Raw genomic sequence first — 25,729 nt, forward strand, 5'->3', positions numbered from 1 at the left:
AGGCCAGATCTGCTCTGCGTGTCTGAATGAACAACACATCTAGCACCATTTCACTGCTTTCTCCTGCGCTTTCCTCCTGAGGCAATAGTTAATCGCTTCTGGAAGGCTTTGAGTGAACCTGCCTCCACTACACACACAAGCACAGCATTTCAGACCTTAACCACACACACTCTGTTCAAACGTTTCTCAAGTTCCCATTATTCCTTTCGCTAATGATCTCAGTTCCATGCCCTCTTGTTCTTGATCCTTCCAACATTGGGAACTTGGTCAAAAAATTCTGTTGAGGCTTCCATATTCAAAATAAGGACAGAATAGAGAGGGAGACATAATTCCCATACAGGTTGCAATGGATGAATATGTGAACAGGAAGGGTACAAATCCTGAACATGAAGACAGTTTTAAAACGGAAGGGCAAAATGTGTCAGCATAGGCTTGGAGGGCTGAAGGGCCTGTTCCTGTGCTGTATTATTCTGTGAAGGACACCAAATTAAGGTGACTGACAAGGTCAACAGGCAAGATAAAAAGTCTTTGTTTTAAACACAGACCGGTGAGGATCTGGAATGTGGTGCCTGAGAGTTTGGCAGAGGCAGTGGCTTTTGAAAGGAAATTGAATCATTTCCCGGAGAGAAAAGACTTGCAGGGTCCATCAAGAAAGAAGTGGAACTGGGGAGCAGCAGAGTGGCTTTTGCAGGGGGCCAGCACAGACAGGCGGAATAGCCTCCTGGGTGCAGAGAACAATGCTAGGAGGAATGAGGAAGAAAGTAAGCCACACACTGATTAGGAATTTGGGAAAAACTCATTTGTGCCAAACATGAGAATGAGCTCAGTACTGGAGGGAAATATGCAGGGATAAGCTGAAGTCAACCCATCCTGAGGGATAAAAACAATGTGATGTGCCTGATCGGGTCATCATACTGCAACTGACAGATACTCATCCACCATGTCTCACTGGGGGACAGCTTAGCTTAATACTTTCTGCAGAAGTTGTATACACAAGCAAATGCCATTAAATTAGAACAAAGAACATTCCACAGCAGTGCAGGGCCTTCAGCCCTCGATGTTGCACCCATCCATGAAACCAGTCTGAAGCCCATCTAACCTACACTATCATCATATGTCTATCCAATGACCATTTAAATGCCCTTAAAGTTGGCGAGTCTACTACTGTTGCAGGCAATGCATTCCACAACCCCTACTACCCTGAGTAAAGAAACTACCTCTGACATCTGTCCTATATTTATCTCCCCTCAGTTTAAAGCTATGTCCCCTCGTGGTAGCCATCGCCATCAGAGGAAAAAGGCTCTCATTGTCCATCCAGCTAAACCTCCCATCATCTTATATGTCTCAATGAAGTCACCTCTCAACCTTCTTCTCTCTAACGAATACAGCCTCAGCTTTTCCTCGTAAGACCTCCCTCCATACCAGACAGTGCCCACTCCCTCAGCACTGACCCTCCAACGGTGCCCACTCCCTCAGCACTGACCCTCCGACGGTGCGCACTCCCTCAGCACTGACCCTCCGATGGTGCCCGCTCCCTCAGCACTGACCCTCCGACAGTGCCCACTCCCTCAGCACTGACCCTCCGACAGTGCCCACTCCCTCAGCATCCTCGTAAATCTCCTCTGAGCCCTTTCCAAAGCTTCCACATCCTTCCTATAATGCGGTGACCAGAACAACTCAGAGTGTGGTGACAGCATCTGTGTAGGAGCGTGACTGCGTCTGTGAGAGAGTGCGACAGCGTGTGCGTGAGAGAGAGTGTGACAGTGTGTCTGCGTATGGGCATCTGTGTGGGAGAGGGACAGCGCCAGTCCGGGAGAGGGACAGCGCCAGTCCGGGAGAGGGACAGCGCCAGTCCGGGAGAGGGACAGCGCCAGTCCGGGAGAGGGACAGCGCCAGTCCGGGAGTGGGACAGCGTCAGTGCGGGAGAGGGACAGCGCCAGTCCGGGAGAGGGACAGCGCCAGTCCGGGAGAGGGACAGCGCCAGTCCGGGAGAGGGACAGCGTCAGTCCGGGAGTGGGACAGCGTCAGTCCGGGAGAGGGACAGCGTCAGTCCGGGAGAGGGACAGCGTCAGTCCGGGAGTGGGACAGCGTCAGTCCGGGAGAGGGACAGCGCCAGTCCGGGAGAGGGACAGCGCCAGTCCGGGAGTGGGACAGCGTCAGTCCGGGAGAGGGACAGCGCCAGTCCGGGAGAGGGACAGCGCCAGTCCGGGAGAGGGACAGCGTCAGTCCGGGAGAGGGACAGCGTCAGTCCGGGAGAGGGACAGCGCCAGTCCGGGAGAGGGACAGCGTCAGTGCGGGAGAGGGACAGCGTCAGTCCGGGAGAGGGACAGCGTCAGTGCGGGAGTGTGACAGTGTGGCAGCACCTGTGAGAGAGAGTGACAATGTCTGAGTGAGTGTGACAGTGTCACTGTGTGTGTGTCTGTGTGGGAGAGTGAGAGTGTCTGAGTGAGTGTGAGTGTCTGCGTAAGTGCGTGTGTGTCTGTCTGTGTGGGGTTGTGACAGTGATTGCGAGTGTCTGCATGCGCATGCGCGTGTGGGATTGTGACAGTGAGTGAGTGTGTGGGAGTGTGACAGTGAATGAGTGGGAGTGTGACAGTGAATGAGTGAGTGTGATAGTGTGACAGTGAGTGAGTATGAGTGTGTGTGTGTGTGTCTGTCTGCATGTGTATGCCTGTGTGCGTGTGGACGTGGCTTTGGAGAGGGAGATACTGTGTGAGAGAGTTCCCCCGTTTTCATGAGCCTTTGTCTGGGAAAGATAGGTGTGATTTAAACACAAGATCTCTTTTTCATTCAGTCTCAAAGAGAAACAAGACAAGTGTCAAAGTACAAAGTCTTACTTGGTGGCTGTCCAAAGCTGAATCCAGAAGTTGCTGCTGAGCTTGTTCCGAAAGCAGGGGCTTGCCCGAAGCTAACATTCTGTCCGAACGCTGGGGTACCAGACTGTCCGAATATGGTATTATTGCCGGGAGTTGTCTGTCCAAATGGAAACGTTGTGGCAGTACTGGTTGTGGGGATGCCAGGAAAGGATGTGCTCCCTGGCACAGGTGGGGCAGTAGACGCGGGCTGAGGAAACGATGACGGGGCTCCGAACGTGGGCTGTTTAAAGCTGAACCTACTGCTGGATGCAGGATGCTGCTGTCCCTGCCCAACGCCCGGCTCCGACGGCTGACCAAAGGCAGCTTTTGTTGAGCTGGTGCTGTCAGCAATGGTCGGGGTGGCCATACCATTTGTACCTTGCCCAAAGGTGGACGGGGCAGCTGTTGTTGTGAGCTGACCGAAGCCCAGAGCCGGCGGTGTGCTGGTGCCCACGGGCTGACCAAAGAGTGCTGAGACAGAACTGGGCTGGGTTGTCACGGGGGCTGGCACAGACGGTGCAATCACAGTGGCTCCCAACTGCGGTTCGGTGGTGGTCAGGCTGCTGCTCGCTGCTGCAACACTGCCCATCAACGGAGGCTGTTGGTCAGTGAGTCCAACAGATGGCACCAAAATCGTGCTGGACTCTGGAGTAATGATCAGTCCTGGTACATACTGACTGCTCGTGGAAGTGGATACGGACGGAGATGTCGTCCCACTCGGACTTGCCAGAGTAGGACTTCCTGCAAAATCTATTGAGGGTTTGGATGCCAGTGATTTTGGGCTCTGTGTACCTGCCTGTTTCTCAGCTGCACTGGAAGTGCTCAAGCTGCTTGTAAGAGGTGTATACTTTCCATCAGGACTGGACAGCGCCGTGGATTCAGTTAATGAAACCGAGAGGGATGTCAATGAGTTAGCAAGACTTGAATCTTGCAAAGTGTTGATAGCAGCGATGGCAGCAGCAATTTGGCCAGCTGTACTGATGGGCTCTTCTTGCTTTGTAACAAAATCAGCTTTGCTCCCTCTCGACTGTGCACCACTAGTTGAACTGGGCGTTCTGCTGCCAACTGCAGAAGCAGAGGGATATGGTGTTCCACTTGGCCTGGGCACAACTGCGTCAACTGAGGCTACTGATGTTACTTCGGCCGACTCTGACTTTCCAATTTGAAGGACCCCCCCAAAGGACACAGATGGAGAAGCTGTTGAGGTTTTGGCTGTTTGGGCAAAGATGAAATTATCCTGTGAACATCTCTCGAATTTGCAGACATCATCTGTCTGACTGACTACAAGTCCAGAAAAGCTGCCAATTGTGACTCCTTTAGGACTATCCTCACTGACATCTGTTTCACTCTGCAGCGGTATTACTTCAGGCCTAGTCTGTGGCAGGGGTGCAACCTCGGGCCTGGTCTCCAGGGCAGCAGCCTCGGGCCTGGTCTCCTGGGCAGCAGCCTCGGGCCTGGTCTCCTGGGCAGCAGCCTCGGGCCTGGTCTCCAGGGCAGCAGCCTCGGGCCTGGTCTCCAGGGCAGCAGCCTCGGGCCTGGTCTCCAGGGGAGCAGCCTCGGGCCTGGTCTCCAGGGGAGCAGCCTCGGGTCTGGTCTCCAGGGGAGCAGCCTCGGGCCCGGTCTCCAGGGGAGCAACCTGGGGCCCTGGCTGAGGCAGAACCTCAGGCCTGGGCGCTGGAGGAGCAAACTCAGGCCTAGGCTGCGGCTGAGGTACCTCAGGCTGTGGTGAAACCTCAGGCCTGGCCTGCAGCAGAATCTCAGGTTCAGGCTGCAGTGGAACTTCAGTTTTAGGTGGGTAAAGCTCAATGCGAGACTCCAGTTTGGAAGGCTGTGTTTCGGAACTGGACTGTTGATCCTCAGGTTTTCCTGCGGCTGCAGGGATTGCAGACTCAGGAGTTGTTCCATTTACAACCGGTCTGCCAGCTGGTTGCAGCTCTGAACTCACAGCATTAGGGGGATAGACGCCAGTGACTGCAGACTCAGATGTAGAGACAGAGCTAGAGCTGGACTTTGAACTCCTGTGTGAAGGGGGGATGTCCGTTCCCAATCCAAAGGATACTTTACTGGGCACTTTTAAGGTGGAGCGAATAGCATCCTTTGTACCTAAAAGATATCCTGAAGAACAGAATAAAAAGTTTTGTATGAGTCATTGAGGTAAGACCATTGGTGAATGGGAAACATATAACACAAAACAGTTACGTAAAAAGCTGGTTAAAAAGAAAGTGTGAGGAGCTGCTATTAAAAATGAGTTGAACTGCCTGTACAAAAGTGCAATGCTCGCAATAAAACAAAGAACTGAAAACAATAATTCACAACAAGGAACATGATATAGCCAGGTCTAGTGAAATGCAGCAGAAAAATTAGGATTGGGAGACATATATCACACAACACAATACACTTTGAAAAGATAGAGGGAAGAAAGGTGAGTTGGAGTAGCTGTACTTAAAGAGGTAACCTACTTTGAGATAATAATGGTTATGGACAAAGTGACAAAGTCATTAGTAAAGCAAAAATCGAAGAGCTGTCACACATAATGAACGAATGAACAAGGTCAGAGTATGCAGGGCCCAGGGACAGTGAGCAGAACAGATAGCTGGTTGACTCAAAAAGGCAATACAAAGAACAAGGGCACAGGGGATGTATTCAGAGTGGGGAAGTTTGGTACAACACTGATTCACATTGGATCACTTTTACAAAAATATTAAACAGTAATATTAACATTAAAATATATAAATATTAACAATTTAGATTTTGCAATCAAATAAAAATCTCTAAATTTGTGGAGACCATCAAATTTCTAAGGACAGCCAACACTAGGAAGAATTGTAAGGGTTTTGCAGACTGGACAAGTAATTGAAATCTGGATAAAATGAGGGATACCACTGTTCAGGCAGCAAGGTTAGCCCACATGTCAGAAAACCAGGAACCTAAACAGAGTGAAGGTGCAAAAGGATCTGAATACAGGTCCACAAATCAGCAAATTTAAGTTAATAAGACCATATAAAATAAAATAAAATCAACACAAATGTTTATTTCTAGAGGCACAGAACTGAAAAAATGGAGAAGAGTAATTCTAAAGCTGTATCGAACCATGGTTCGGTCACATGGAAACAGTATGCTCCTTATATTAGTAACAAAAAAATATATAAATGGAATTGAAAAAGTGCAAGAAAGATTCATAAAGATTATACCAGAACTGCAACCTTGTACTCTTTGGAAAGAATTGACAAGTTGTGGTTCTTTGCTCTTGGAAAAAAGGGAGATCTTCAGGGTAACTGAAGCAGGTCTTTACTATTTGACAGAGTAGAGGGGACATTGGACTTACAAGAAGAGAGAGACCATTAATTGAAGATGCCTATTAATAAATCAATAGGTAATACAGAAGAGCCTGAAACACAGTGGGAAAGTGGAAGCTGCTACTTTCGGGCATGGTTGAGGTGAGATGAAAATGTTCATTTCGGCAAACTAGGTCAGTCCACGAGTGAAGGGCTGAACAATTGCATTGATAATTGTAAGGAGGATGATGAGTCAGGCTGAAAGGCTTAGTTTGTTACAGCATCCTGTACACAACTCAACATGTTCTCAACAGTCCAAGGAAATCCTACAGAGTTTGAAGAGCTCTCAATTTGGAGCAATGGAATTAACATTTTAGAAAAGCCTTATTAAATTGACAGTCTCAAAACAAACTGAATTCATACATCTAACTGATCAGCCCAAGACATACCTGGAGCCTTGTTGCTCAGCGCGTTTAATGAGGATGTGCTTGCTGTGAAATGGAACCCACTGTGGGAGAAAAACACAAGCTGTGAGGGAAAGCAGCCTGACCCTTGAGTCCAGGTCAACACTTGCTCCAGTATCACATGCAGCACTAAGGGGTGAGGGGCTAAGGTACTGCCAATGTTACACCAGCTGAAAAGGATCAACAAACACAACAGACATTATACGACTTAGAACATACAGCATTTTTTAACCCAACCAATCCACACTTCTTCCCACCATTCCTCATAAATGTACCATTGTAACCATCTAACCTGTTCTCCCTTGCTTCAAATGCTTTCCTACCTTGCCCCTGAATACACCCATCCTATCCAGTTCAACCACTCCCTCTAGTCGTGAACTCCACATTCTCACCACTCTGTTTAAAGAGCTTTCTTCTGGTATTATCACTGGATTGTGAATCCAGAGACCCAGGTAATTCTCTAGGGAACCCGGTTCAAATCCTGCCACAGCAGACGCTGGAATTTAAACTCAATAAATGTCTGGAATTAAGAGTCTAGTGATGACTGTGAATCTTGTGTCGGAAAAATCAATTGTCGGAAAAACGCATCTGGGTCACTAATATCCGTTAGGGAAGAAAACTGTCATCCTTACCTGGTCTGGCCTGCATGCGACTCCAACCCCACAGCAATGGGGTTGACTCTTAACTGCCCCCTGGGCAATGAGGGATGGACAATGAATGCTGGGCCTAGCCTCATCCTGAAAACGATTTTTAAAAAGATTTTCTGCACTTCCTGGAACCTCTTATCCTCCAGTCAACAAAAAAAGAGAGACCCAGCCTGTCAATCTTTTGCTTACCCACATATTCATGATAACACACTTATTAAACCTCCCCGCATCATGTCCACTGCCTCTATGCTCTTTTTGCAACATGGTGACCGGAATCATACGCACCATCCTAAAGCAAGGTTTGGGACGAGTTTATCAGCACTTCCTTACTGTTTTAGTTTTCACCTTTGAGAAATGACTCCTGGAGGTGGGTTTTCTGTTTTCCCAAGGCCATGCAGAGCTGTTCTCCAACTTTGAGATTGATGTCTTTGTACTCTGCGAGCCCTTGCTGTTCCAGTTCCCCTAGTCTACAGAACCCCCGACAGTTGTCGGTGTTGAACATCATTTGCCAATTATTTCCCCACTCTCCAAGTTTATGCTCTCCTGCAATGTGATACATCTCTTCTCAGCACTAATACCATTCCCAGAAGTATGACTCCATCTGTACATTTAGAATTTGCACATTTCCTTGCATGTCCAAATGGCTGATATAAATTCCAAACAAATTCCAGGCTATTGACATCTTCCCTGAAATTTTCTGGATATTCCAAGGCCAGATGCAGCCTCCATCCATGCTACAAAGAGTCATTGAGCTGTACAGCACGGAAACAGACCCTTCGGTCCAACTCGTCTATGCTAACCAGAGATCCGAAATTAATCTAGTCCCATTTGCCAGCATTTGGCCCATATCCCTCTAAATCCTTCCTATTTATACACCCATCCAGATGCCTTTTAAATGTTCTAATTGAACCAGCCTCCACCACTTCCTCTGGCAGCTCATTCCATACACTCACCACCCTCTGTGTGAAAAGGTTGCCCCTTCGGTCCCTTTCAAATGTTTTACGTGTTTCTATGATCTCAAAGCTCACTTACGTGGAGGCTCCTGGGAATGAGGAAATTTTGTGGAGCTGCTCGCCAGAAGCAGTAACCATGGGTAGCTCAGGTTTCAGCATGCTCTCTGTCAGACAAGAACAAACGCAAAGTCAGCACATCGCAGATGTCTCAAAACACAGCCAACACGGGGAGGGGGAGGAGGAGGAGGAGTTGGTTCAGGAAGCCCAGTAAAGACAGGACAAAATTATTGGTATAGCAAGAAATGTTTGAAAGGGTAAATTACCGTTGACATATCAGAGAACTGAGGAGTGCCAAGAATGTGAGAAATTGGAGTCAATCACTGCTCCTTTGAGTCTCCTCTTTCACTCACTATGATCAAGCTTGATCTTCTCACAAGGCTTCACCTTCTTGCACTATCCCAAGATATCCCCATTCTCCAAGAGACCTAGTGATCCCAACCTTGAATACACTCAGAGCTTGCACTGCTCTCTGGAGTAAATAATTTCAAACATTTACAAGCCTTTTATTAAAGAAATTTCTAGTCTCTAGTCTAAATGCCTGACTATTTAACCGGAGACTAAACTACAGTGAATAAAGGCCTAGTTGAGCTGATCTCCCCCGATTGGGCCACCTCTTTGACCAGTGGTCAGTCAGGGTAATTGCTGCTCCTTCTAAAGCAAACAGATTAAAATGAGTCAAAAACCACACTGTGCTCCAGGTATTGACCAACCAAGGCTCCACACAATTGCAGCAAGGATTCTTTATTCCTATAGAAATGGAGGAAATTGGTGCACAAGCAGGAAATTTGGCCCTTCGAGCCTGTCCTACCATTCAATATAATCATGGATCGTCATGCAAGCTCAGTATCCCATCCTGCCCTCTCTCCAAACCCCTTGATCCCTTTAGCTGCAAGGGCCACATCCTCTTGAATCTATCGAATGAACTGGCCCCAACAGCTTCCTGTCAGAGAGAATTCCACAGGTTCACAATTCTGGGTGAAGAAATTCTTCTTCATCTCAGTCCTGAGTGGCCTACTACCTACCTGCAGATGGCATTGTTCTGGACTTCAGGAACATTCTTCCCACATCTCGCATGTCCAGTCCCATCAGGATTTTATATGCTTCTATGAGATAATGCCATAATTTTTCTAAATTCCAGCGAGTACAATCCCAGCTGAACCAGTCTTTCCTCATATGTCAGTCCTGCCATCCCGGGAATCAGTCTGGTGAATCTTTGGCGGACTCCCTCAGTCGCAACAACGTCCTTCCTCAGACTAGGAGACCAAAACTGCACACAATACTCAAGGTGTGGCCTTAGCAAGATATCCCTACTCCGATATGCAAATCCTTTTGCTACGAAGGGCAGCATGCCAAAAGTTCTCCTCACTGCCTGCTGTACCTGCACGCTAACCTTCTGTGACTGACACGCAGGTCGTGTTGCACTTCACCTTTTCCTGAATTGCCATCATTCCGATAATAATCCGCCTTTCCATTTTTGCCATCAAAGTGGATAACCTCACATTTATCCACGTGACACTGTCCACTCAGCTAGCCTGCTCAGTAAATTTAGATTAGATTAGGTTACTTCATGTGGAAACAGGCCCTTTGGCCCAACAAGTCAACACTGACCCTCCGAACAGCAACCCACCCAGATCCGTTCCCCTACATTTACTGCTTGACCTAACACTATGGGCAATTTAACATGCCCTATTCACCTGACCTGCACACCTTTGGACTGTTAGAAGAAACCGGAGTACCCGGAGGAAACCCACACAGACACGGGGAGAATGTGCAAACTCCACACAGATAGTTGCCTGAGGTGGGAATTGAACTCACGTCTCTGGTGCTGTGAGGCAGCAGTGCTAACCACTGTGCCACCGTTCCGCCCAGTTTGCACATTAAAGGCTCGCACATTATTTTCTAAGCTGTTGCTGAAACCGCACACTCACTTTCTAACTTGGTCGGAGTGCCAGCGTTTCCACGTTTCTCACATGCTCACCTTACCACCCCTTTCTTCCAAAGTGAATTTTATTATATCACAAATGCAAAACTGAAAAGCCAAGCGATCGTCTCCTGATTTGCCTAATACAGAAGGAAGATGGTTGTGGTTGCTAGAGGTCAGTCATCTCAGCTCCCGGACATCTCTGCAGGAGTTCCTCAGGGTAGGTGTCCTTGACCCAACTATCTTCAGCTGCTTCATCGATGACTTCCCTCCATCATAAGGTCAGAAGTGGGGATGCTTGATGATTGCACAATGTTCAGCACCATTCACAACTCCTCAGATACTGAAGAATTCCAAATTGAAATGTAACAAGATCTGGACAATATGCAGGTTTTGGCTGATAAGTGGCAAAGTAACATTGGCACTGTCCAAGTGCCAGGCAATGACCATCTCCAGCAAGGAAAAAAATTACCATTGGCCCTTGACATTTAATGGCGTTATCACCACTGAGTCTCCCACTATTAACATTCCATTAATGCGATTAACTAATGGTCAGAAACAGAATTGGACCAGCCATATAAATACCGTGACTACAAGAGGATAGGAGTGAGTAATGCAGTGAGTAATTCACCTCCTGACTCCCCCAACACTGCCCACCATCTACAAGAAAAACATGATAGATTAGCACAGCTCAAACACTCAAGAAGCTTGACACCCCCATGTCAAAGAAAGCCACTTGACTCATCTCCTTGAACATTCACTTTCGTCACCAGTGATGCACAACGGCATCTACAAAATGCAGTGCAGGAAAACACCTTCGATAGCACCTTTTAAACCCATCTCGAAGGTCAGTGATAACAGGTGCATGGGAACACCATCAGCTGCAAGCTCCCCTTCAAGCCACGTGCCATTTAGACTTTGAAATATATCATCGTCCCTTTCAATGTTACTGGGTTGAAATCCTGAACCTTCTTTCCCAACAGGACTGTGGGTGTTCCCACCCCACCCCATCAAAGGACTCTGTGGGGCAAAACAGGCAGCTCACCATCACCTTCCCTGGGCAATGGGGATGTGCAATGAGTGCTGGTGTGGACTGTGACGTCCACATCCCATGAATGAAACAAAACACTGTTGTATACCATTTATTATGTTCTTGCCTATGGACTTAAATGGTCAACATTCCTTTGCAATCTTTTTCCATTCTCCTCAGTCCTTACTTTCTCATCTAGCCTTGTACCAGAAAAGCAGTGAAATGTGGAGTACTGTTATTCAAAACAGCACCTCAGCCACAGGCATGTTAACACAGTGGCAGCGCTGACTGAAAATGCATATATCCTGCTCCTCAAACGCTGTGTACCTTTAACAGACATGGGTCGAATTTTTAAAAAAGTATTGAAGCAAATCCCTGTATTTAAATTTCAAATCACGGGCTGATTCAGAACGATAGCATTCAGCCAGCTGCATTTATTAAATGAGAAGCTAAGCAACATCAATCACATTAATGGCGTGCTCAAGAAATCCTCTCTGCACTTAATATTAATCCTGCTGTGACCTCCACAACCAAACATTCAAACTTGAGCAAAACGCACATCAGATAAAAAGCACAAATAAGCCCAAGCTTTAAGGAATGCGGCAGCAGCCTTCAGGTGGACAGAGATCGGTGAAATGGACAGACGCAACAAGTGTAATTTCACCAAACAACATGTACCAAGACACATTTTGGTAGGAAGAATGAGACAACACGGTGTAAACGTTAAGGGAAGTGTAGACCCACACAAACCTATGACGGAGAGATGACATCAGGCACGTTGTTATTGAATGGAAAAGCAGGTTTAAGAAACCAAACCGTTTCCTGATCCGAATACACACGTGGCAAGTTAAGGATAAACTTTAGAGGACCTATGGTCTTATAAACAGAAGCATAACATACAAAAACAAAGAGGGCTTGCTAAAGTACAAATCTCAGCCAGAGGACTGTGTCCAGCTCTGGGGACCACATTACTGGAAGGCACCATGGGGTTTTTGTTTTACTTATTAGAATGGCACAAGGGAGCTCAGTTATGGATCATGTGGGGACGAAACTGGAATTATTCTCTTGCAGAGAAGAGGAGGGAATTTTGGCAAAGGTGCGTAAAATTATTAAGAGTTTTGATAGGATACATTACGAGAATTTGCTTCCACTGTTGAACTGTTGGTAGCCAAAGGCCACATGCAACATAACTAGCAAAGAACCAGAGGGAAGATAAGAATTGGATTTTTAAAAAACACATTGGATTTATGATGTGCTGGAAGATGCAGCCTGAAAGGATAAAGGGAGCCAGACTTAAAAAAGACAGTTGGATAAAAACTTAAAATACTTTCAGGACTGTGGGGAAAACAGCAGAGGGAGTAAAAATAAATTGAGAAGATTTACAAGTCACCATCTCAGGCACAGTGAGCCTTCGAAGCTTGAAGGTTCCACAATGCTGAGATTTCTGGCTGGTGGCCTCAGACAGTGCTTGGAGAACTGTATGTGAAATAGTCAGTAGAATCAGTTCACAATTCTCAAACTCAGCTTGCTTCAATTACTGCAGCTACTCCTCTGCAAGGTGTGACAATCAGTGTGATATCAGCTAACAGTTGTAATCTTATTGTTTCATTCTGCCTCAGTTAGATTCCCAGGTTGCCATCTGCGGATCACACTACATTCCCATTCCAACTCACTCTTAGCAAAGTCTGCGTGCATCTTGGAAAAGCCTTTCTTAAACCCTCAGAGTGAATCCCAAATCCCTTACCTATGGAGACAGAGGCCATCAAACTCGAGGAGGATATGGAGGAGTCTGGTAAACTTGATCCAGACGGACTTGACTCTGTTTTGACAGGCCCTTTCACAGGTCCCTGTAACATGGAGCAGAAATTCAAATTTAGAAAGTAGTGGCACATCTGTCGCAGAGACAGAGAGCTTGCAGAATAATAACATGTGCTTTCATGCATTGCTTCACCTCACCCTCTAGGCCAAATGTAAAAGGTTTTGCTTAAAAATATCTGTAATGATGCATTTGGTCATTACTTAAAGAAAAAGCTGATCAATTTAAAATAATTAACATCTGGAGCTCTAAACCACTTTCCCACTCAGTCCATGGAATGGCCCCCTCTTCCTTACCACATACACTGATCAATACATTAACATAGCAATGAACAAGATCATGAACACCTTCAGGACAGAAGTGGGCGAATAATACTTCATGTTTGACCCTAGCTAGAAGCAGGCTGGGATTTCCTTTCAAGCACACACTTACAAGTTGTTAGTAATCAACTGGTTAAGGTTTCAAGTAACAGATCTCTACAGGGAAGGGACACCAGTGCTTTCTCACTTTCCCCATTGTTAGCAGATACTTTTCACTCAAATATATGTTTGCAGTCTTTTAGTTCTTCCTATAAAACCACACTGGCTGAAGCATAGCACTTCTGAATGAATGACATTCCCCAATGAGTTGGTTCTGAAGCCACTGGCTTTCCTCAAACCACAGGTCATTCCAAGTATGGTTTGTCCACACGATGTACCGGCTCCCTCCTTGCTGCCAAACACTCCCTTCATTCACCCACACCTCTCGTTTCCAGCCTTTCCCCCCATCAATGTCCTCTCCCCTGCACATTAATGAAAAGATGGAGTCCTAAAATCAGAGCAGATTTCGTTAAATCCATCAACTTGGTGTAACCTTACCTGCTTGACCTGAGTCCCAATCTCGGTTTCAGATGCTGACAAAGTAGTGCTGTAAGAGAGTGGGGAAAAAGCACACAGGGTGGATTAATTAAAACACTGCATTTGAAAATTCCCCCAAATACTTGCACAAATCGATGAATCATTTCTACACTGCAAGATTACCAAGACAAATTCAGAGGTAACATGGTACGAGTGCAGACGTTGGTAAGGGTAGTGTACAAGAGGGTTGATCAAAACTTTTGAAAGTTCGATGTTAGGCGTCAGACGTGACTCACCCTCACACCTTACGCAGAAGGTAATGGATTCAAATCCCTCTCCAGTAACCTAAGCAACACATCCCAGCTGACACTCCACGGTGCCACTGAGGGAGTGCTGCACTGTAAGAGTGCAGCACAATGTCACAAAATGTCACAAGGATTCATACTGGAGCAAACTCAGACAAAATTGAAAACACAGGGAAGTCTGGGGAGATGGGTGTGCTGTCACATAAGATGACAAGGTCAGAAGACCAAAGACCTACTCTGAGAGGCAGGATTGAAGAAATCATCTTCGAGGGAGGAAGAGGAGGAGGAGGAAAGGTGTATGGAGGGAATGCTAGATTTTAAGGCCATGGAAGGTGAATGTGTAACCTCCAGGAGCAATGAAAGCCATGGTCTACAGAGGTGGAGATCTTATTGAAAATTATATTATCCCATGGGGACTTGACAGAGTGGATGCTGAAGGGCTGTTGCTCTTTGTGGGAGACTAAACTAAGGGAACAGAACACAGTTTAAAAATAAAGGGTTTTCCCATTCAAGATGGGGGGGGGTCAAGGAGAAATTTTTCTGAGGGCAGTGAATTTATGGAACTGTCTTTTCCCAACAAAAAGCAGTAAGAGTGGGGTAATTTCCCATTTTAAGGCAACGGGAAATAAACTCTCTTCAGTCAAGAACCTAATGGTATTGCGTGTAGGCAGGAACATGGAGTTCAAGCCGTAATCATATCAGCCATGATCTTACTGAATGATAGGGCAGGCTAGACGGGCCGAGTGGTCTATATGTTTGCACAACTTGAAAACTGTGACAGTGTCGTATCGGGAACCTACATCTAAAGCAGATTAAAACATTTACAATTAGCAGAATATGTGTCATGCTGGAATGTCTAACAATGACACATGTACATAGTACACTTTGAACAACTGTTGAGAAACAGGATTAGATCGGAGATAAAAGACAGCCTCTTTATATTCTTTGTGCTCCACTCATACAACTTGGTGACATCTGCAGTTATTGCTAATTTATTCCAATTACTTTCAAAGTGAAACTACTGGAATGTACACCCAAGGCCAAACCTTACATTTGAATGGTTGCTGCCTTTGTTACAATAACAGTCATTATCTTTGACAATCACCTTTAGAATAGATTCACTGTCATTTTTCTTGCTTATATTTATGCCTCCACAAAGCCTTGAAACGAGAAATAAGGAGAAGAGTTTTCCGTTTCTCGTCTTTCAGATGCTGCATTTAATTACAATTGTGTTGGATCAAAGGTTCATTTCAACCAATTCCCAAAATAACCTCAAACCTTAACACAGAAAAGGAAAGCCAAAAAGGCCTTTATTGGGACTTGAAAGTTACCAAGTAGCTGCAACTTCTGGACAGAGAATAAGTTTGAGCAAAAGGAAGCAGAAACAAATTCAGGACAGGATCTTAAGAAGAGGAGAGGACCCTTTAGCCCTTCACTGAGATCATGGCTGATCTGTAAGCTCACTCAAGATGGCTGGCATGCCTCTCAAAACTGTATAGGCATGATGGCAGAGGAGTCCTTTCAGCCCACTGAGTCCATGCTGGCTCTCTGTATGGCAATCCAGTCAGTCCCAACCCCTTTATTTCGCTCAAGAGCCCTCCAATTTGCTTCTGAAATCATCCATTGCCTCCTCTTCTACAGTCCTCACTGGCAATGGGTTCCAGGCTGGTTGCACCCACTGGGTTAAAAACACTCTTGCCCAAATCAGCAACCTTGAACTATCAGGTGACAGCAACACACTCTCTTTCTTTATTTTTCTCTCTTGTCCAATCTCCATTATTCCAACAAAGACAATGCCAATCTTGTAGCTAAAATCCCTTATCCCGGAAATTATTCTGGTTAAACTCCTCTCAAGTCCCGCACATCCTCCATAAAGTGGTCAAAAATGGACAGAAGTGCTGGCCTTGGCAATGATGCTCACATCTAAGAGTAGACAAAACAAAAACTGGCTTCGAAGGGAGGACACCACAGATTTACCAGAGTGATACGTGGACTCAGAGGGTTAGGTTACAGTAAGTTGTCATGCACTGCAGAGGTTCAAGAAAGCAGCTCACCGCCAACTTCTCAAGGGGGAACCAGGGATGGGTAATAAATGCTGGGCCCAGCCAGTGACACCCACATCCCATGAGTGCACTAAAATAAAGAATTGGACACAATGCTTGACTGGTGGCCTAACTGGAGCATTACAAAGGTTCCACTGAGCATACCCCTGCTCATGTATGCAATAACTCCATTTAGGAAGCCCAAGATCCCAGTGGGTTTTTTTTTTTAAGTGCCCTAGTGTACCCTGTCACCTTCAAGATTAGTATCTTTTAACAACTTTGCTGAATAAAAATGCAGAGTTAAATTTAACAACTGACCTACCATCATCAATGGAAGAAAGTTCCAAGTTTTAAACATTGAGGTGTTCACTCCTAAAAGGCTTGATCTCGTCCACGTACCCTCACCCGAGAATGCTCATCCAGGAGAAACAACTTCTATCAGTCCCATTAGTTCAGTTTAATGTCCTGCAGACCTCAATCAAATCACCCATTACCTGCCTAGTGCCAGGCCACAATATCGATCTCTAACCTAACCTTTGGACATCAGGGTAAACAAAAACAGAAACTGCTGGAAAAGCTCAGCAGGTCTGGCAGCAACGGTGGAGAAAAATCAAAGCACTGGCAAACCCACCAATCTTGGCCATCCTGAAATGGCCTTAAGGTGGTCCAATCACAGTGCTGTTAGAAAGACAGCTCCAGTATTTGACCTAGTGACAAGGATGGAACAGCAAGATAATTTCAAAATCAGGATGGTGAATGGCTTGAAGGGGAATTTGCAGGTGGAATAGAGTTCCCACTTAACTGCTGCCATCATCCTTCGAGATGGAAGACGACAGAGTTCTGTAAGGTGCTGCTGAAGCAGCTCAGGGGACTGGCTGCAGAATATCCTGTAAATGGTACATACCACAGCCTGTGGGGATGAATGATTAAGGTGGTGACTGATTGTGAAATTTAATCTGTGGACCCCAGATCCGCTCCCTCCTCTAGGATATTGAGACATACTGGCAGACAGCCAAACAGAAAAGACAAACTGGTTGTACAAGAAATTTCTAATTCTCTTACACCAATCAGGAAAGGAGCTAAACCCTAACAGCTTTCTAGGGAGTTAAACAACAGGGTGATCAGGAGATTGTCAACATGCTCCATGACAAATCCCTGGAGGCTTCAGAGAGAAGCAAAGTGTGAAATCTTCATCAAAGTCAAAAAGCACATTATAAACTTACTACTGTTTGATTAATATTCAAACACCTTTTCCAAACAAATAAAAGCCAATAAAGCCACATTCAGACAATGTGGCTCGAACTCGAGTTTGAAAGGTAACAGAACAGCTCTAGAAGTAGTACACGTTTTTTTTTTAAAAAGAGGTGGATAAAAACTGGGGCAATTAAGAATGAATTAAAACTGTCTCTATATTCAAAATTTCCAATCACACATTGATAACCACAACCACATTACTCTAAACCTCAACAACTGAATGACTAAACAGATTTCAGGGTATTTTTGTATTAAGAATAATAATAGCCACTGGAAAGGCTTTAAAAACAGAAATTTCTGTATTATTTCATTGAATTGGGGTTTTATGGTATTTGTTACCAGTTTCTAATTGCCCTTGGATTGAAATTCCTTGCTCAATTAATTTCAGACAGCAGTTAAGAGTCACCACATGTAGGTCAGACCAGGAAAGGATAGCAGATTTCCTTCCCTAAAGCACATGAATGAACTAGACAGTGTTTTATTTAAGTGACAAGCAACAAGGGAGTTTAATTATCATCATTACTCAGGCCAACTTTCAAAGTTGCATGACCAATTAGGAACAGAAGCCCAGTTTACAGGGAAATGAAAAACAAAACATTTCACTGTACTTCGGTGTATGTGACAACACTAAATTAAATCAAAATGCAATGGGAGTGCTTAGTGACGGAGACAAAAGCTACAATAATATACATAATCTAAACTGAGAATTGTGTCATTTTCCTGGGCTCTCTGGCTCAGGTAGGTAAAGTTTTGCAGGGTCTTTATTTAAAGAGTATATAGCTTTCCCAAGGGAAAGAGAGGATAGAGGTACAGCGACCGAGGTCAGAGGCTGAACTTCAAAAGTAACTGACTGGTTGTGAAATATCCTGAGGCTATGATAAAGCATTTTTAAAACAAGAACATGATGTTTTCAAGGTGAAGTTAGAAAGCTATACATTCACATCAACTAGTTCACGCAAAAACACCTCGAGCATTGAACTGAGCTGTCAGGTTGGAAACAAGGAAGGAAGAAAAGGGTGTCATTAACACTTGCCAATGATGAGCCACCAACACTGAGTGCTTCTGGCATCCATGGCTAGAGGACCTGAAATATGGAGCAGCCATGAAAGGCTGCGAGAAAACACAAGTTGCCCACTTCACATTTCAACAGGGGGCAATTTCCCTTTGCTTCATAGAATGCCCAGCCTGTGACAAGCAAATCTCTTTCAAAATTTAATCCACTTGTCTGACAGACAAACCACTCAAAAAGAAAACCACCTCCATTTCCCAGAGCAAGAAATGTCACAGTACAGTTCCAGGTGATTCCAATTAATGACCACTAACAATGTATTCTGCTGTCCTTAATATTATTGCATTAATTTCACAACATGGAACAAAAAGGCTCTTTGTGCCACAGTTCTCACACAGCTCAAACCTTTCCCCTCCCATCCCACTTTGAGATCTGTCTTAGAATCTATTCATTTAACCAGGATTTCTCAATCTAATCACAAAATATTCTTGTGTGATTGATCATCACGTTTGGTCTGACAAGAGACTGATTTTTTTTTCCCTGCTATTAAAGGCATCAAGGAGAATGGGGATAAAACAGGGGTATGACATTGAGATCACAAATCAACCATGAGCATACCGAATGGACAGACTTGAAGGGTCTCATGACTCACTTTGCTCCTGGGCTCTGTTTCTACAACAATCTGAAGCATCTTGGAACGTTTTACTGTGTAAAGACACTAGAGAAATACAAATTGTTCTTGAAACAGAGCCATTGTGAGGCAGTTAATGATGCCAATCAGAAACACATTACATGCATCATTGCTGAGATTAAGGTACAGGGCACACGCTCCTCAGAACGGACCTGAACATCACTCTGCAGTCACTGCATTGCCTGATTTGAAAGTAACTTGCATGTTGTATTGCCCAAGAGCATGTTTAAAAATAAATCAGTAGGACTTCAGCAACCCTCTCAAAGCCACTGTGTAGTAGTAATAAACTGGGACAGCTGCCAGTGTTGAAATAAATGGGAAATGCTGACAGTAAAGCACAATGGAATTCAGCAACAACAGGACACAAGGTTCATGGACAGGAAGCAAACTCCTCCAACGGGAGTTCAAGTACAGAAACACAGAGGTTAAAATGGAAGAAACTCTTGAGGCAAAGGCAGCTCCTGAGAAAGATGCAGAAAGCAGATGCTTTGAGAGGCCATGGTGGGTGGGGAGATACGATAAAGACAGCATCTATGTTGGCCACTGGTCAGAATGGGAACAAACCCGAAGAGGAGCTCCTGAACAAGACAGGAATATCAGAATCCCGACAGTGCGGAAGCAGGCTATTCGGCCCCTCAAAGCCACACGGACTCTCCGAAGAGTATCTCACCAGAACCGCTCCCCTACCCTCTCCTTGTAATTCTGCATTTCCCATGGTTAACCTACCTAGCCTGCGTATCTTTGGTCTGTGGGAGGAAACTGGGGCACCTAAGAGAAACTGACACAGACATGGAGAGAATGTGCAAACACTACACAGACCATTGTCCAAGGCTGGAACTGAACCTGGGCCCCTGCCACTATGGGGCAGCAGTGCTAACCACTGAGCCACTTTGCCACCTGAGTCAGGCTGTGGTCCAAGTGAGGTGGGTATAGTAAGCCGGAAAGTGAAAGAAGGTTTGGGGAAACAGAAGTATGGAGGAGGAAGCAGAGTGCAATGGGGGAAAGGAATACTGATTGTAAAGAAGGCATCAATTCTAAAGCTGCAATTTCAGAGGTCAGAAAGGTTCATGCCCCCAATATCTGCTGATTTATACAGTCTGGGCTTTCTCTCACTGAGAATTGATAGTGGCACAGGGGATGGAATATGCTGAGTCTTAAAATGTGAACCACGTGAAAATGCTCACCCATGCCAATAAACAGCAGCTGCCCCGAAAGGCGGGGACATGATTTCAACATCAGTGCCAGGTCTTTCACTAAAGATGCACAAAGAGCAGCAGATAGTGGTTCTATTAATCACTTCAAATCAGAGATCAATAGTTGCTTAACGGAGTAAGGGTATCGAAGGAGATGGAGTAAAGGTGCTCCATTGGAGTTATGTACAGACAGATCTGCCATGATCTTAATGAATGGTGAATGAATGAAAGAGCACTGGCCTTTTCCAGGGATTATACATTTCACACAATTCCTTTTGATACTTCATTTTACACACATGCCATGTGAAAGGATTCTGATCCAAAACAGATTTCGATTGTTCTATACCAGATACATCCCTGCTTACAGATTAATTGAAGCATATATTACAGTCTCACAAAGATTAATAATAGGAACTATGCTTCACCAGAAGGCTATTAAACAACAGAAACATCTGCCTTCTAATCCTAAACCACTAGGATTCAGGCCAGTCAGCTCAACCCGAAACCTCCGTTGGAATATAGACTCTCCAATCGTTTCTAAAATTAAATAAATGCTGTGTGTGGTGCTCCGGTAACTGGAAGGTCACAGGTACACGGGTAGGACCATGAGGCTAACACGTAAATCCCTAAAGCAAGCTCTCTGTAAGGTGAACCAACAACATCCACTCTGACCTGCTCTTGCTCCACAGTTCTGAAAATGTTTGCTTCAGTCCCTACAGGGTAAACATATAAACGCTGCACAGGACATTGTAAAAATGTTTTGCTGAAGTGATAACAGTTGAAAAGTTATAACTATCTGAAAAGATTAAAACAGGCTGGGCTCATTTGACTGGAAAAAAAAAGATCGAGGAGGTGACTTGATCAAAGTGATTAAAATTATGAGAGGATTTGATATGATGATTGAGAGGCAGACCAGGATACGGGATCATAAGATAGTCAGCAAGGAGGAATTCGGTAGAAACTTCAAACAAAGAATGGTTAGAAACTCAGTACCACAAACACTGACGGTCAATGGAATGCAAATGCATTTAAGGGGATAGGTTGAGGTCGTAAGGAATAGAGGAATATGCTGATGGGACATGAAGACAATGGATATGAGTAACTTTGTGTGATGCATAAACACTGCAGAGGCACGTAGGGCAGAATCTGTGCTGTAATTACCATATAATATGGTAAAGGAGACAAACTGGCCACAACTCCAACTGCAAGCTTCCCCTTTCCCAGTGGATTCTGATCATTCTAACCTGAACCAGAGCAGCAATAGTGCCACCTAAAGGCAAGCTGACAACATCACCCACAGCACAAGAAAATCAACTCTGACAATTTCAGATACTAAAATTCTGCACAAGTTAACAAAGAAAATCACAGATTCAACTCAGTTTCACCAGGAGAAAGACAAATAGATCTTTGAAGTATTTCTTTCTTTCACAGAGTACAACTACTATACTTTAAGAGATCATTAACTTTACGTGTTCTACGAGGGAACACTATAGATACAAAAATACCTTGAAAGTAATTAATCTTGATGGAGAGACAAGACAGGAAATAAGCCTGAGGTTACATCATGTTCTGGTTAATGAAGGGGAGAATAGGTAAAGTAGCTCCACTTCGCACAAGTCCCACAAATTGATCCCTGGATTTAGTACTTAATAAAATTGGCTGTCATACAATCACCTACAGAACACTACCCAGAGCATGGCCATTATGGCGCAGTTTATACATCTACACAGCCAATCAAGAAAGTGCTTGGACAATCTCGCCATCAGACTAGAGTTATCAATCTGAACTTCAATTCAACTCAAGTCAAAACAGGATCAACAAGAACTGATAAATGGCATTCCACACTTATTTTTCATATTATGACTACATTAAAGCAGGAACAGCTGTAAATACATTCACCTACAGATGTTACTAAGGTAGGAATTAGATCGCATGGAGAACAAGAGAACTGTAGTTTGCAGAAGGAAGAGTGGGCCGAGAAACAGTACAACGTAATACATTACAAAATATTCTAGATTTCCAGCACCTGCACGAAGAGCAGATGAGACTGGGAAGTGCCAGCACTTGTGGGGACAGGAGCAAAGGTAACTCTTCAGCTCAATGACCTGTCACCGGTCATGAGGGCCAGTGACTGACCTGAAACATTAACCCAGTTTCTCTGTCCACAGATGCTGTGGAATTGTAGCACATGCAGTGTGACAGTGAGTGGGAGCATGCAAGAATGGAAGGTGGCTGGAGATAAACAAAAAAATGAAGGGGCCATGGTGTACTGTCTCTTAAAGGGTGGCAGTCATGAAGTGTTCAAAAGCATGAAGCTGGTATAGATGAAGCGTCTTCAGTTCTGGCACCACACTTCAGTAAGGCAGCAAAGGCTGGAAGGAAAGCACTGCAGATGATCCAGAATGACAGCAGGGCTGAAAGGAGTAAATTATTAGGGCATTGCATAAACCTGGTTCATCGTTCCTTCAGCAAAGTGGGGTGCTAAAATTGGGACATTTAAAATGATAGACAAGCTGACAAGATAGATCGATTGATCAACAGATGGATTGAGAGAAACTATTTCTCTTGGTGAGTGAGGCTGGAACTGGGTCATCTGAAGGTAATGTCAGGAGCAGTTTGTCACTGAAAGGGGACGGACATCAAGGTGTGGAAGACAGAGTGAAAACACAGTGCTGCCTGATCTAACGGAATGGTGCAAAAGACAGCAGGGGCTGGACAAACTCCTGCAACACTTATAAAAGCAAAGCATTTAAAACAAGCAACTGAAAAGGAGGAGTCCAATCACTGATGACAGTAGTCTGCATTGCCTTCTACCTGAGGATGGTAAACTGACCTGAGGACAGATGGTGGACCCGGAGGCAGGCCTGTACTGGGCAGGATTTGAAGCGCAATGGTTGGAGGAGCTTCTTTTTGTTCAGGTTCGGGGAAGCTCGCACTTGCAGCTAAGTTTGGCAAAAATAAAATCAAAATTCAAATTAAAACAGTATGTCTCAATTACACATGTTTTCATGTCACTAATTGAACAGATTTACTGGGCTGTTAAGGTGAGTGCTTTCTCGTTGTATGTTAAAGACACAAATTACGTTCTTGTAACTAAGTACAAACATGCAATTTACATTCACTGTACGGCACATCTGAACATCCCGCCTCCGATCGTCACTGACCTACTTTAGTTCCTGTTCTGGGAATGTTCCAATTTTAAAATTGGCATCCTCATTTCAAATCCCCACATGGTCAAATTTCCTCCCTATTTCTGTAAGCTCTTGTCACCATGTAAACTTCTGACCTACCTGGGCTCCTCCAGCTCTGGATGAACTGATTTTAATTGTTCCACTGTCGATATCCATGCTCTCACATACCAAGCTTCACGTTCTGCAATTCCTCTCTGAAACATCTCCCCACTTCATGACCAGTTTCTCCTCCTCGACAATATCCTTTTAAACCTACCTCTTGGATCAAGCTTTTGGTTGCTTATTCCAAAGTACCTTCATATGACCCATGCTCAAGTAGGGGGCCCTGCTGATTGTGTGACAATCCTGAAGCACCTTGGGATATTGGAGGTGCTATATTGGAAAATAAGAGGAGTAGGTAATTTGGCTCTTTGCGTCTGCTCTGCCATTCAATATGATCACGGCTAACCTCCCAACTCTGTACCCTGTTCCTGCTTTCTCCCTACACCCTTTACACCAACGAACGATATCGAATTTCTTTGTAAAAACAATGTTTTAGCCTCAACCACTTCCTGGGGCAGAAAATTCCAGACTCACCACTCTCTGGGTGAAGAACTTTCTCCTCAGTTCAGTCCTAAAAATGAACTTAAGTTGTTGTTGTTTGATATTATAAGGTCATTGCACAGCTCATGTTCTGCCAAGCTGATTTTTTTTTTTAAACTAACAGCTTCAAAGCTAACCATCTTTAGGTTGGCAAATGACAGTGCAATCTTTCATATTTCATGTAAGGTGGTGTCTCATTCAAGGACAAAATCTTTGCACAATCTCTAGGAGCAGTTTATGGTCAAATGCAGGAGGCTGGTAGCATAGTGATCAAACAAAGTCATTGCCCTCAAGTCTTCATTAGGAGTCATTTTCCCTTTTCCTCGTCATGTTTCTTAACTGAAGACCACTTCTACTTTCATGTAGTTTGGCCGCATCCTTGTCTTTGTCAGCTTTAGTTTGGCTTAAGAGATGGAACTTCAAAGAGTTGCATGAAGCAACCACTTCAACTGTTTGTAAATGAAATGAATAAGCCAAGATGCAATGGTAGGACAACACAATTCTGAGGGCACCCTCCTGCCCGTCCATGTCTCCCATGTCACTGCCGGACACAACAAATGGAAAGAAAAAGGAACCGAACAAATCTTTGGAAGGTCAGGTGGCGCAGGGATCCTTAGGTCATCGTCTGATCTCCATTCTCTCCCAACAGCAGTGGCTAACGCTAAATTTAAGAAGGAGTCAAATTTATTTTGTGGCATTCATGACCACAGGATATCTCAGAGCATTTTACATCCAATCAAGTGCTTCTGGCAGCAGTGTGAAACAAGGCAGTGAGTTTGTGGGGACAGGCTCCCACAAATAAGTGGGAGAACGGCCAGCTACAGTGTTCTTTAAAAATACTTCATTTCGGAACAAATATCAGCACACTCCCTGCCCTTCTTTGGAATAATGGCCAAAGGATCTTTAAGTCCACATGGGACAGCAGGTGGCATCTTGGTTTAATGTCTCATTCAACAGTCTGCATCTCTGGAACACTGCATCCTGGAATCTACCATTTTCTTTTTTTCTTAAAAGACAAGACCAACCTCCAAAGCAAGGTGAGCATCAGCTGCCCCCACCCCCATCCCATCACAGGCAGCTTACGCTCAAGTGGCTTAGTTACCTGGCACCTGACTGGTCATCTGTCTCCGGAAAGCTGCCTGAGCAGCAGCTTGGGCAGCTGGAAGGCTGGTGGCTGGCTTCTCAGCCGCTGGTGCTCCAGGTTTCACCATCTTACCTGTTGGCTTTGGAACTGATGAGCATGGGCGGGGGTGGGAGGGGGAGGAAATAAAGAGCAAAACAAAAAACAAGCTTTTGAGAGGCCATCTGTGCAAATTATGAAAGCTTCCAATATTGCAACAACAACTGCATTTATGTAGCATCTTTAATGGCATCAGCTGCTTTACCAGCAGCATTCTCAAATAAAGTGTGGCACCAAGCCGCATAAAGAGATATCAGAACAAGTGACCAAAAGTCTGGTCAAAGAAGTAGATCTTAAAGAATGTGTAAAAGGAGGAGAGAGATCAATAGATAGAGAGCTCATGAGTAGAGGTGTGGAAGAAATCAGAGATACACAAGAGGCTAGAATTGGAGGAATGCACAGGTTTTAATGGTTTTAGGGCTGCA

The 25,729-nt window shown here is 44.9% G+C and overlaps 1 protein-coding gene across 1 annotated transcript in view; it reads right to left on the reverse strand.

The window, feature by feature from the left end:
- The window catches only part of nup214 (nucleoporin 214), a 115,457-nt gene that overhangs the window by 30,945 nt on the left and 58,783 nt on the right, over window positions 1-25,729 (reverse strand). The window contains exons 23-29 of the mRNA XM_043719712.1: window positions 25,227-25,355; window positions 23,185-23,293; window positions 13,879-13,927; window positions 12,950-13,052; window positions 8,274-8,358; window positions 6,580-6,638; window positions 2,838-4,970 (exon numbers count right to left, since the gene is read on the reverse strand). Of these exons, the coding sequence (XP_043575647.1) occupies window positions 2,838-4,970; window positions 6,580-6,638; window positions 8,274-8,358; window positions 12,950-13,052; window positions 13,879-13,927; window positions 23,185-23,293; window positions 25,227-25,355 (2,667 nt within the window). The remainder of the gene's footprint in view (window positions 1-2,837; window positions 4,971-6,579; window positions 6,639-8,273; window positions 8,359-12,949; window positions 13,053-13,878; window positions 13,928-23,184; window positions 23,294-25,226; window positions 25,356-25,729) is intronic.

Source organism: Chiloscyllium plagiosum, chromosome 30 (assembly GCF_004010195.1).
Source record: "Chiloscyllium plagiosum isolate BGI_BamShark_2017 chromosome 30, ASM401019v2, whole genome shotgun sequence".
Taxonomy (NCBI): Eukaryota; Metazoa; Chordata; class Chondrichthyes; order Orectolobiformes; family Hemiscylliidae; genus Chiloscyllium; species Chiloscyllium plagiosum.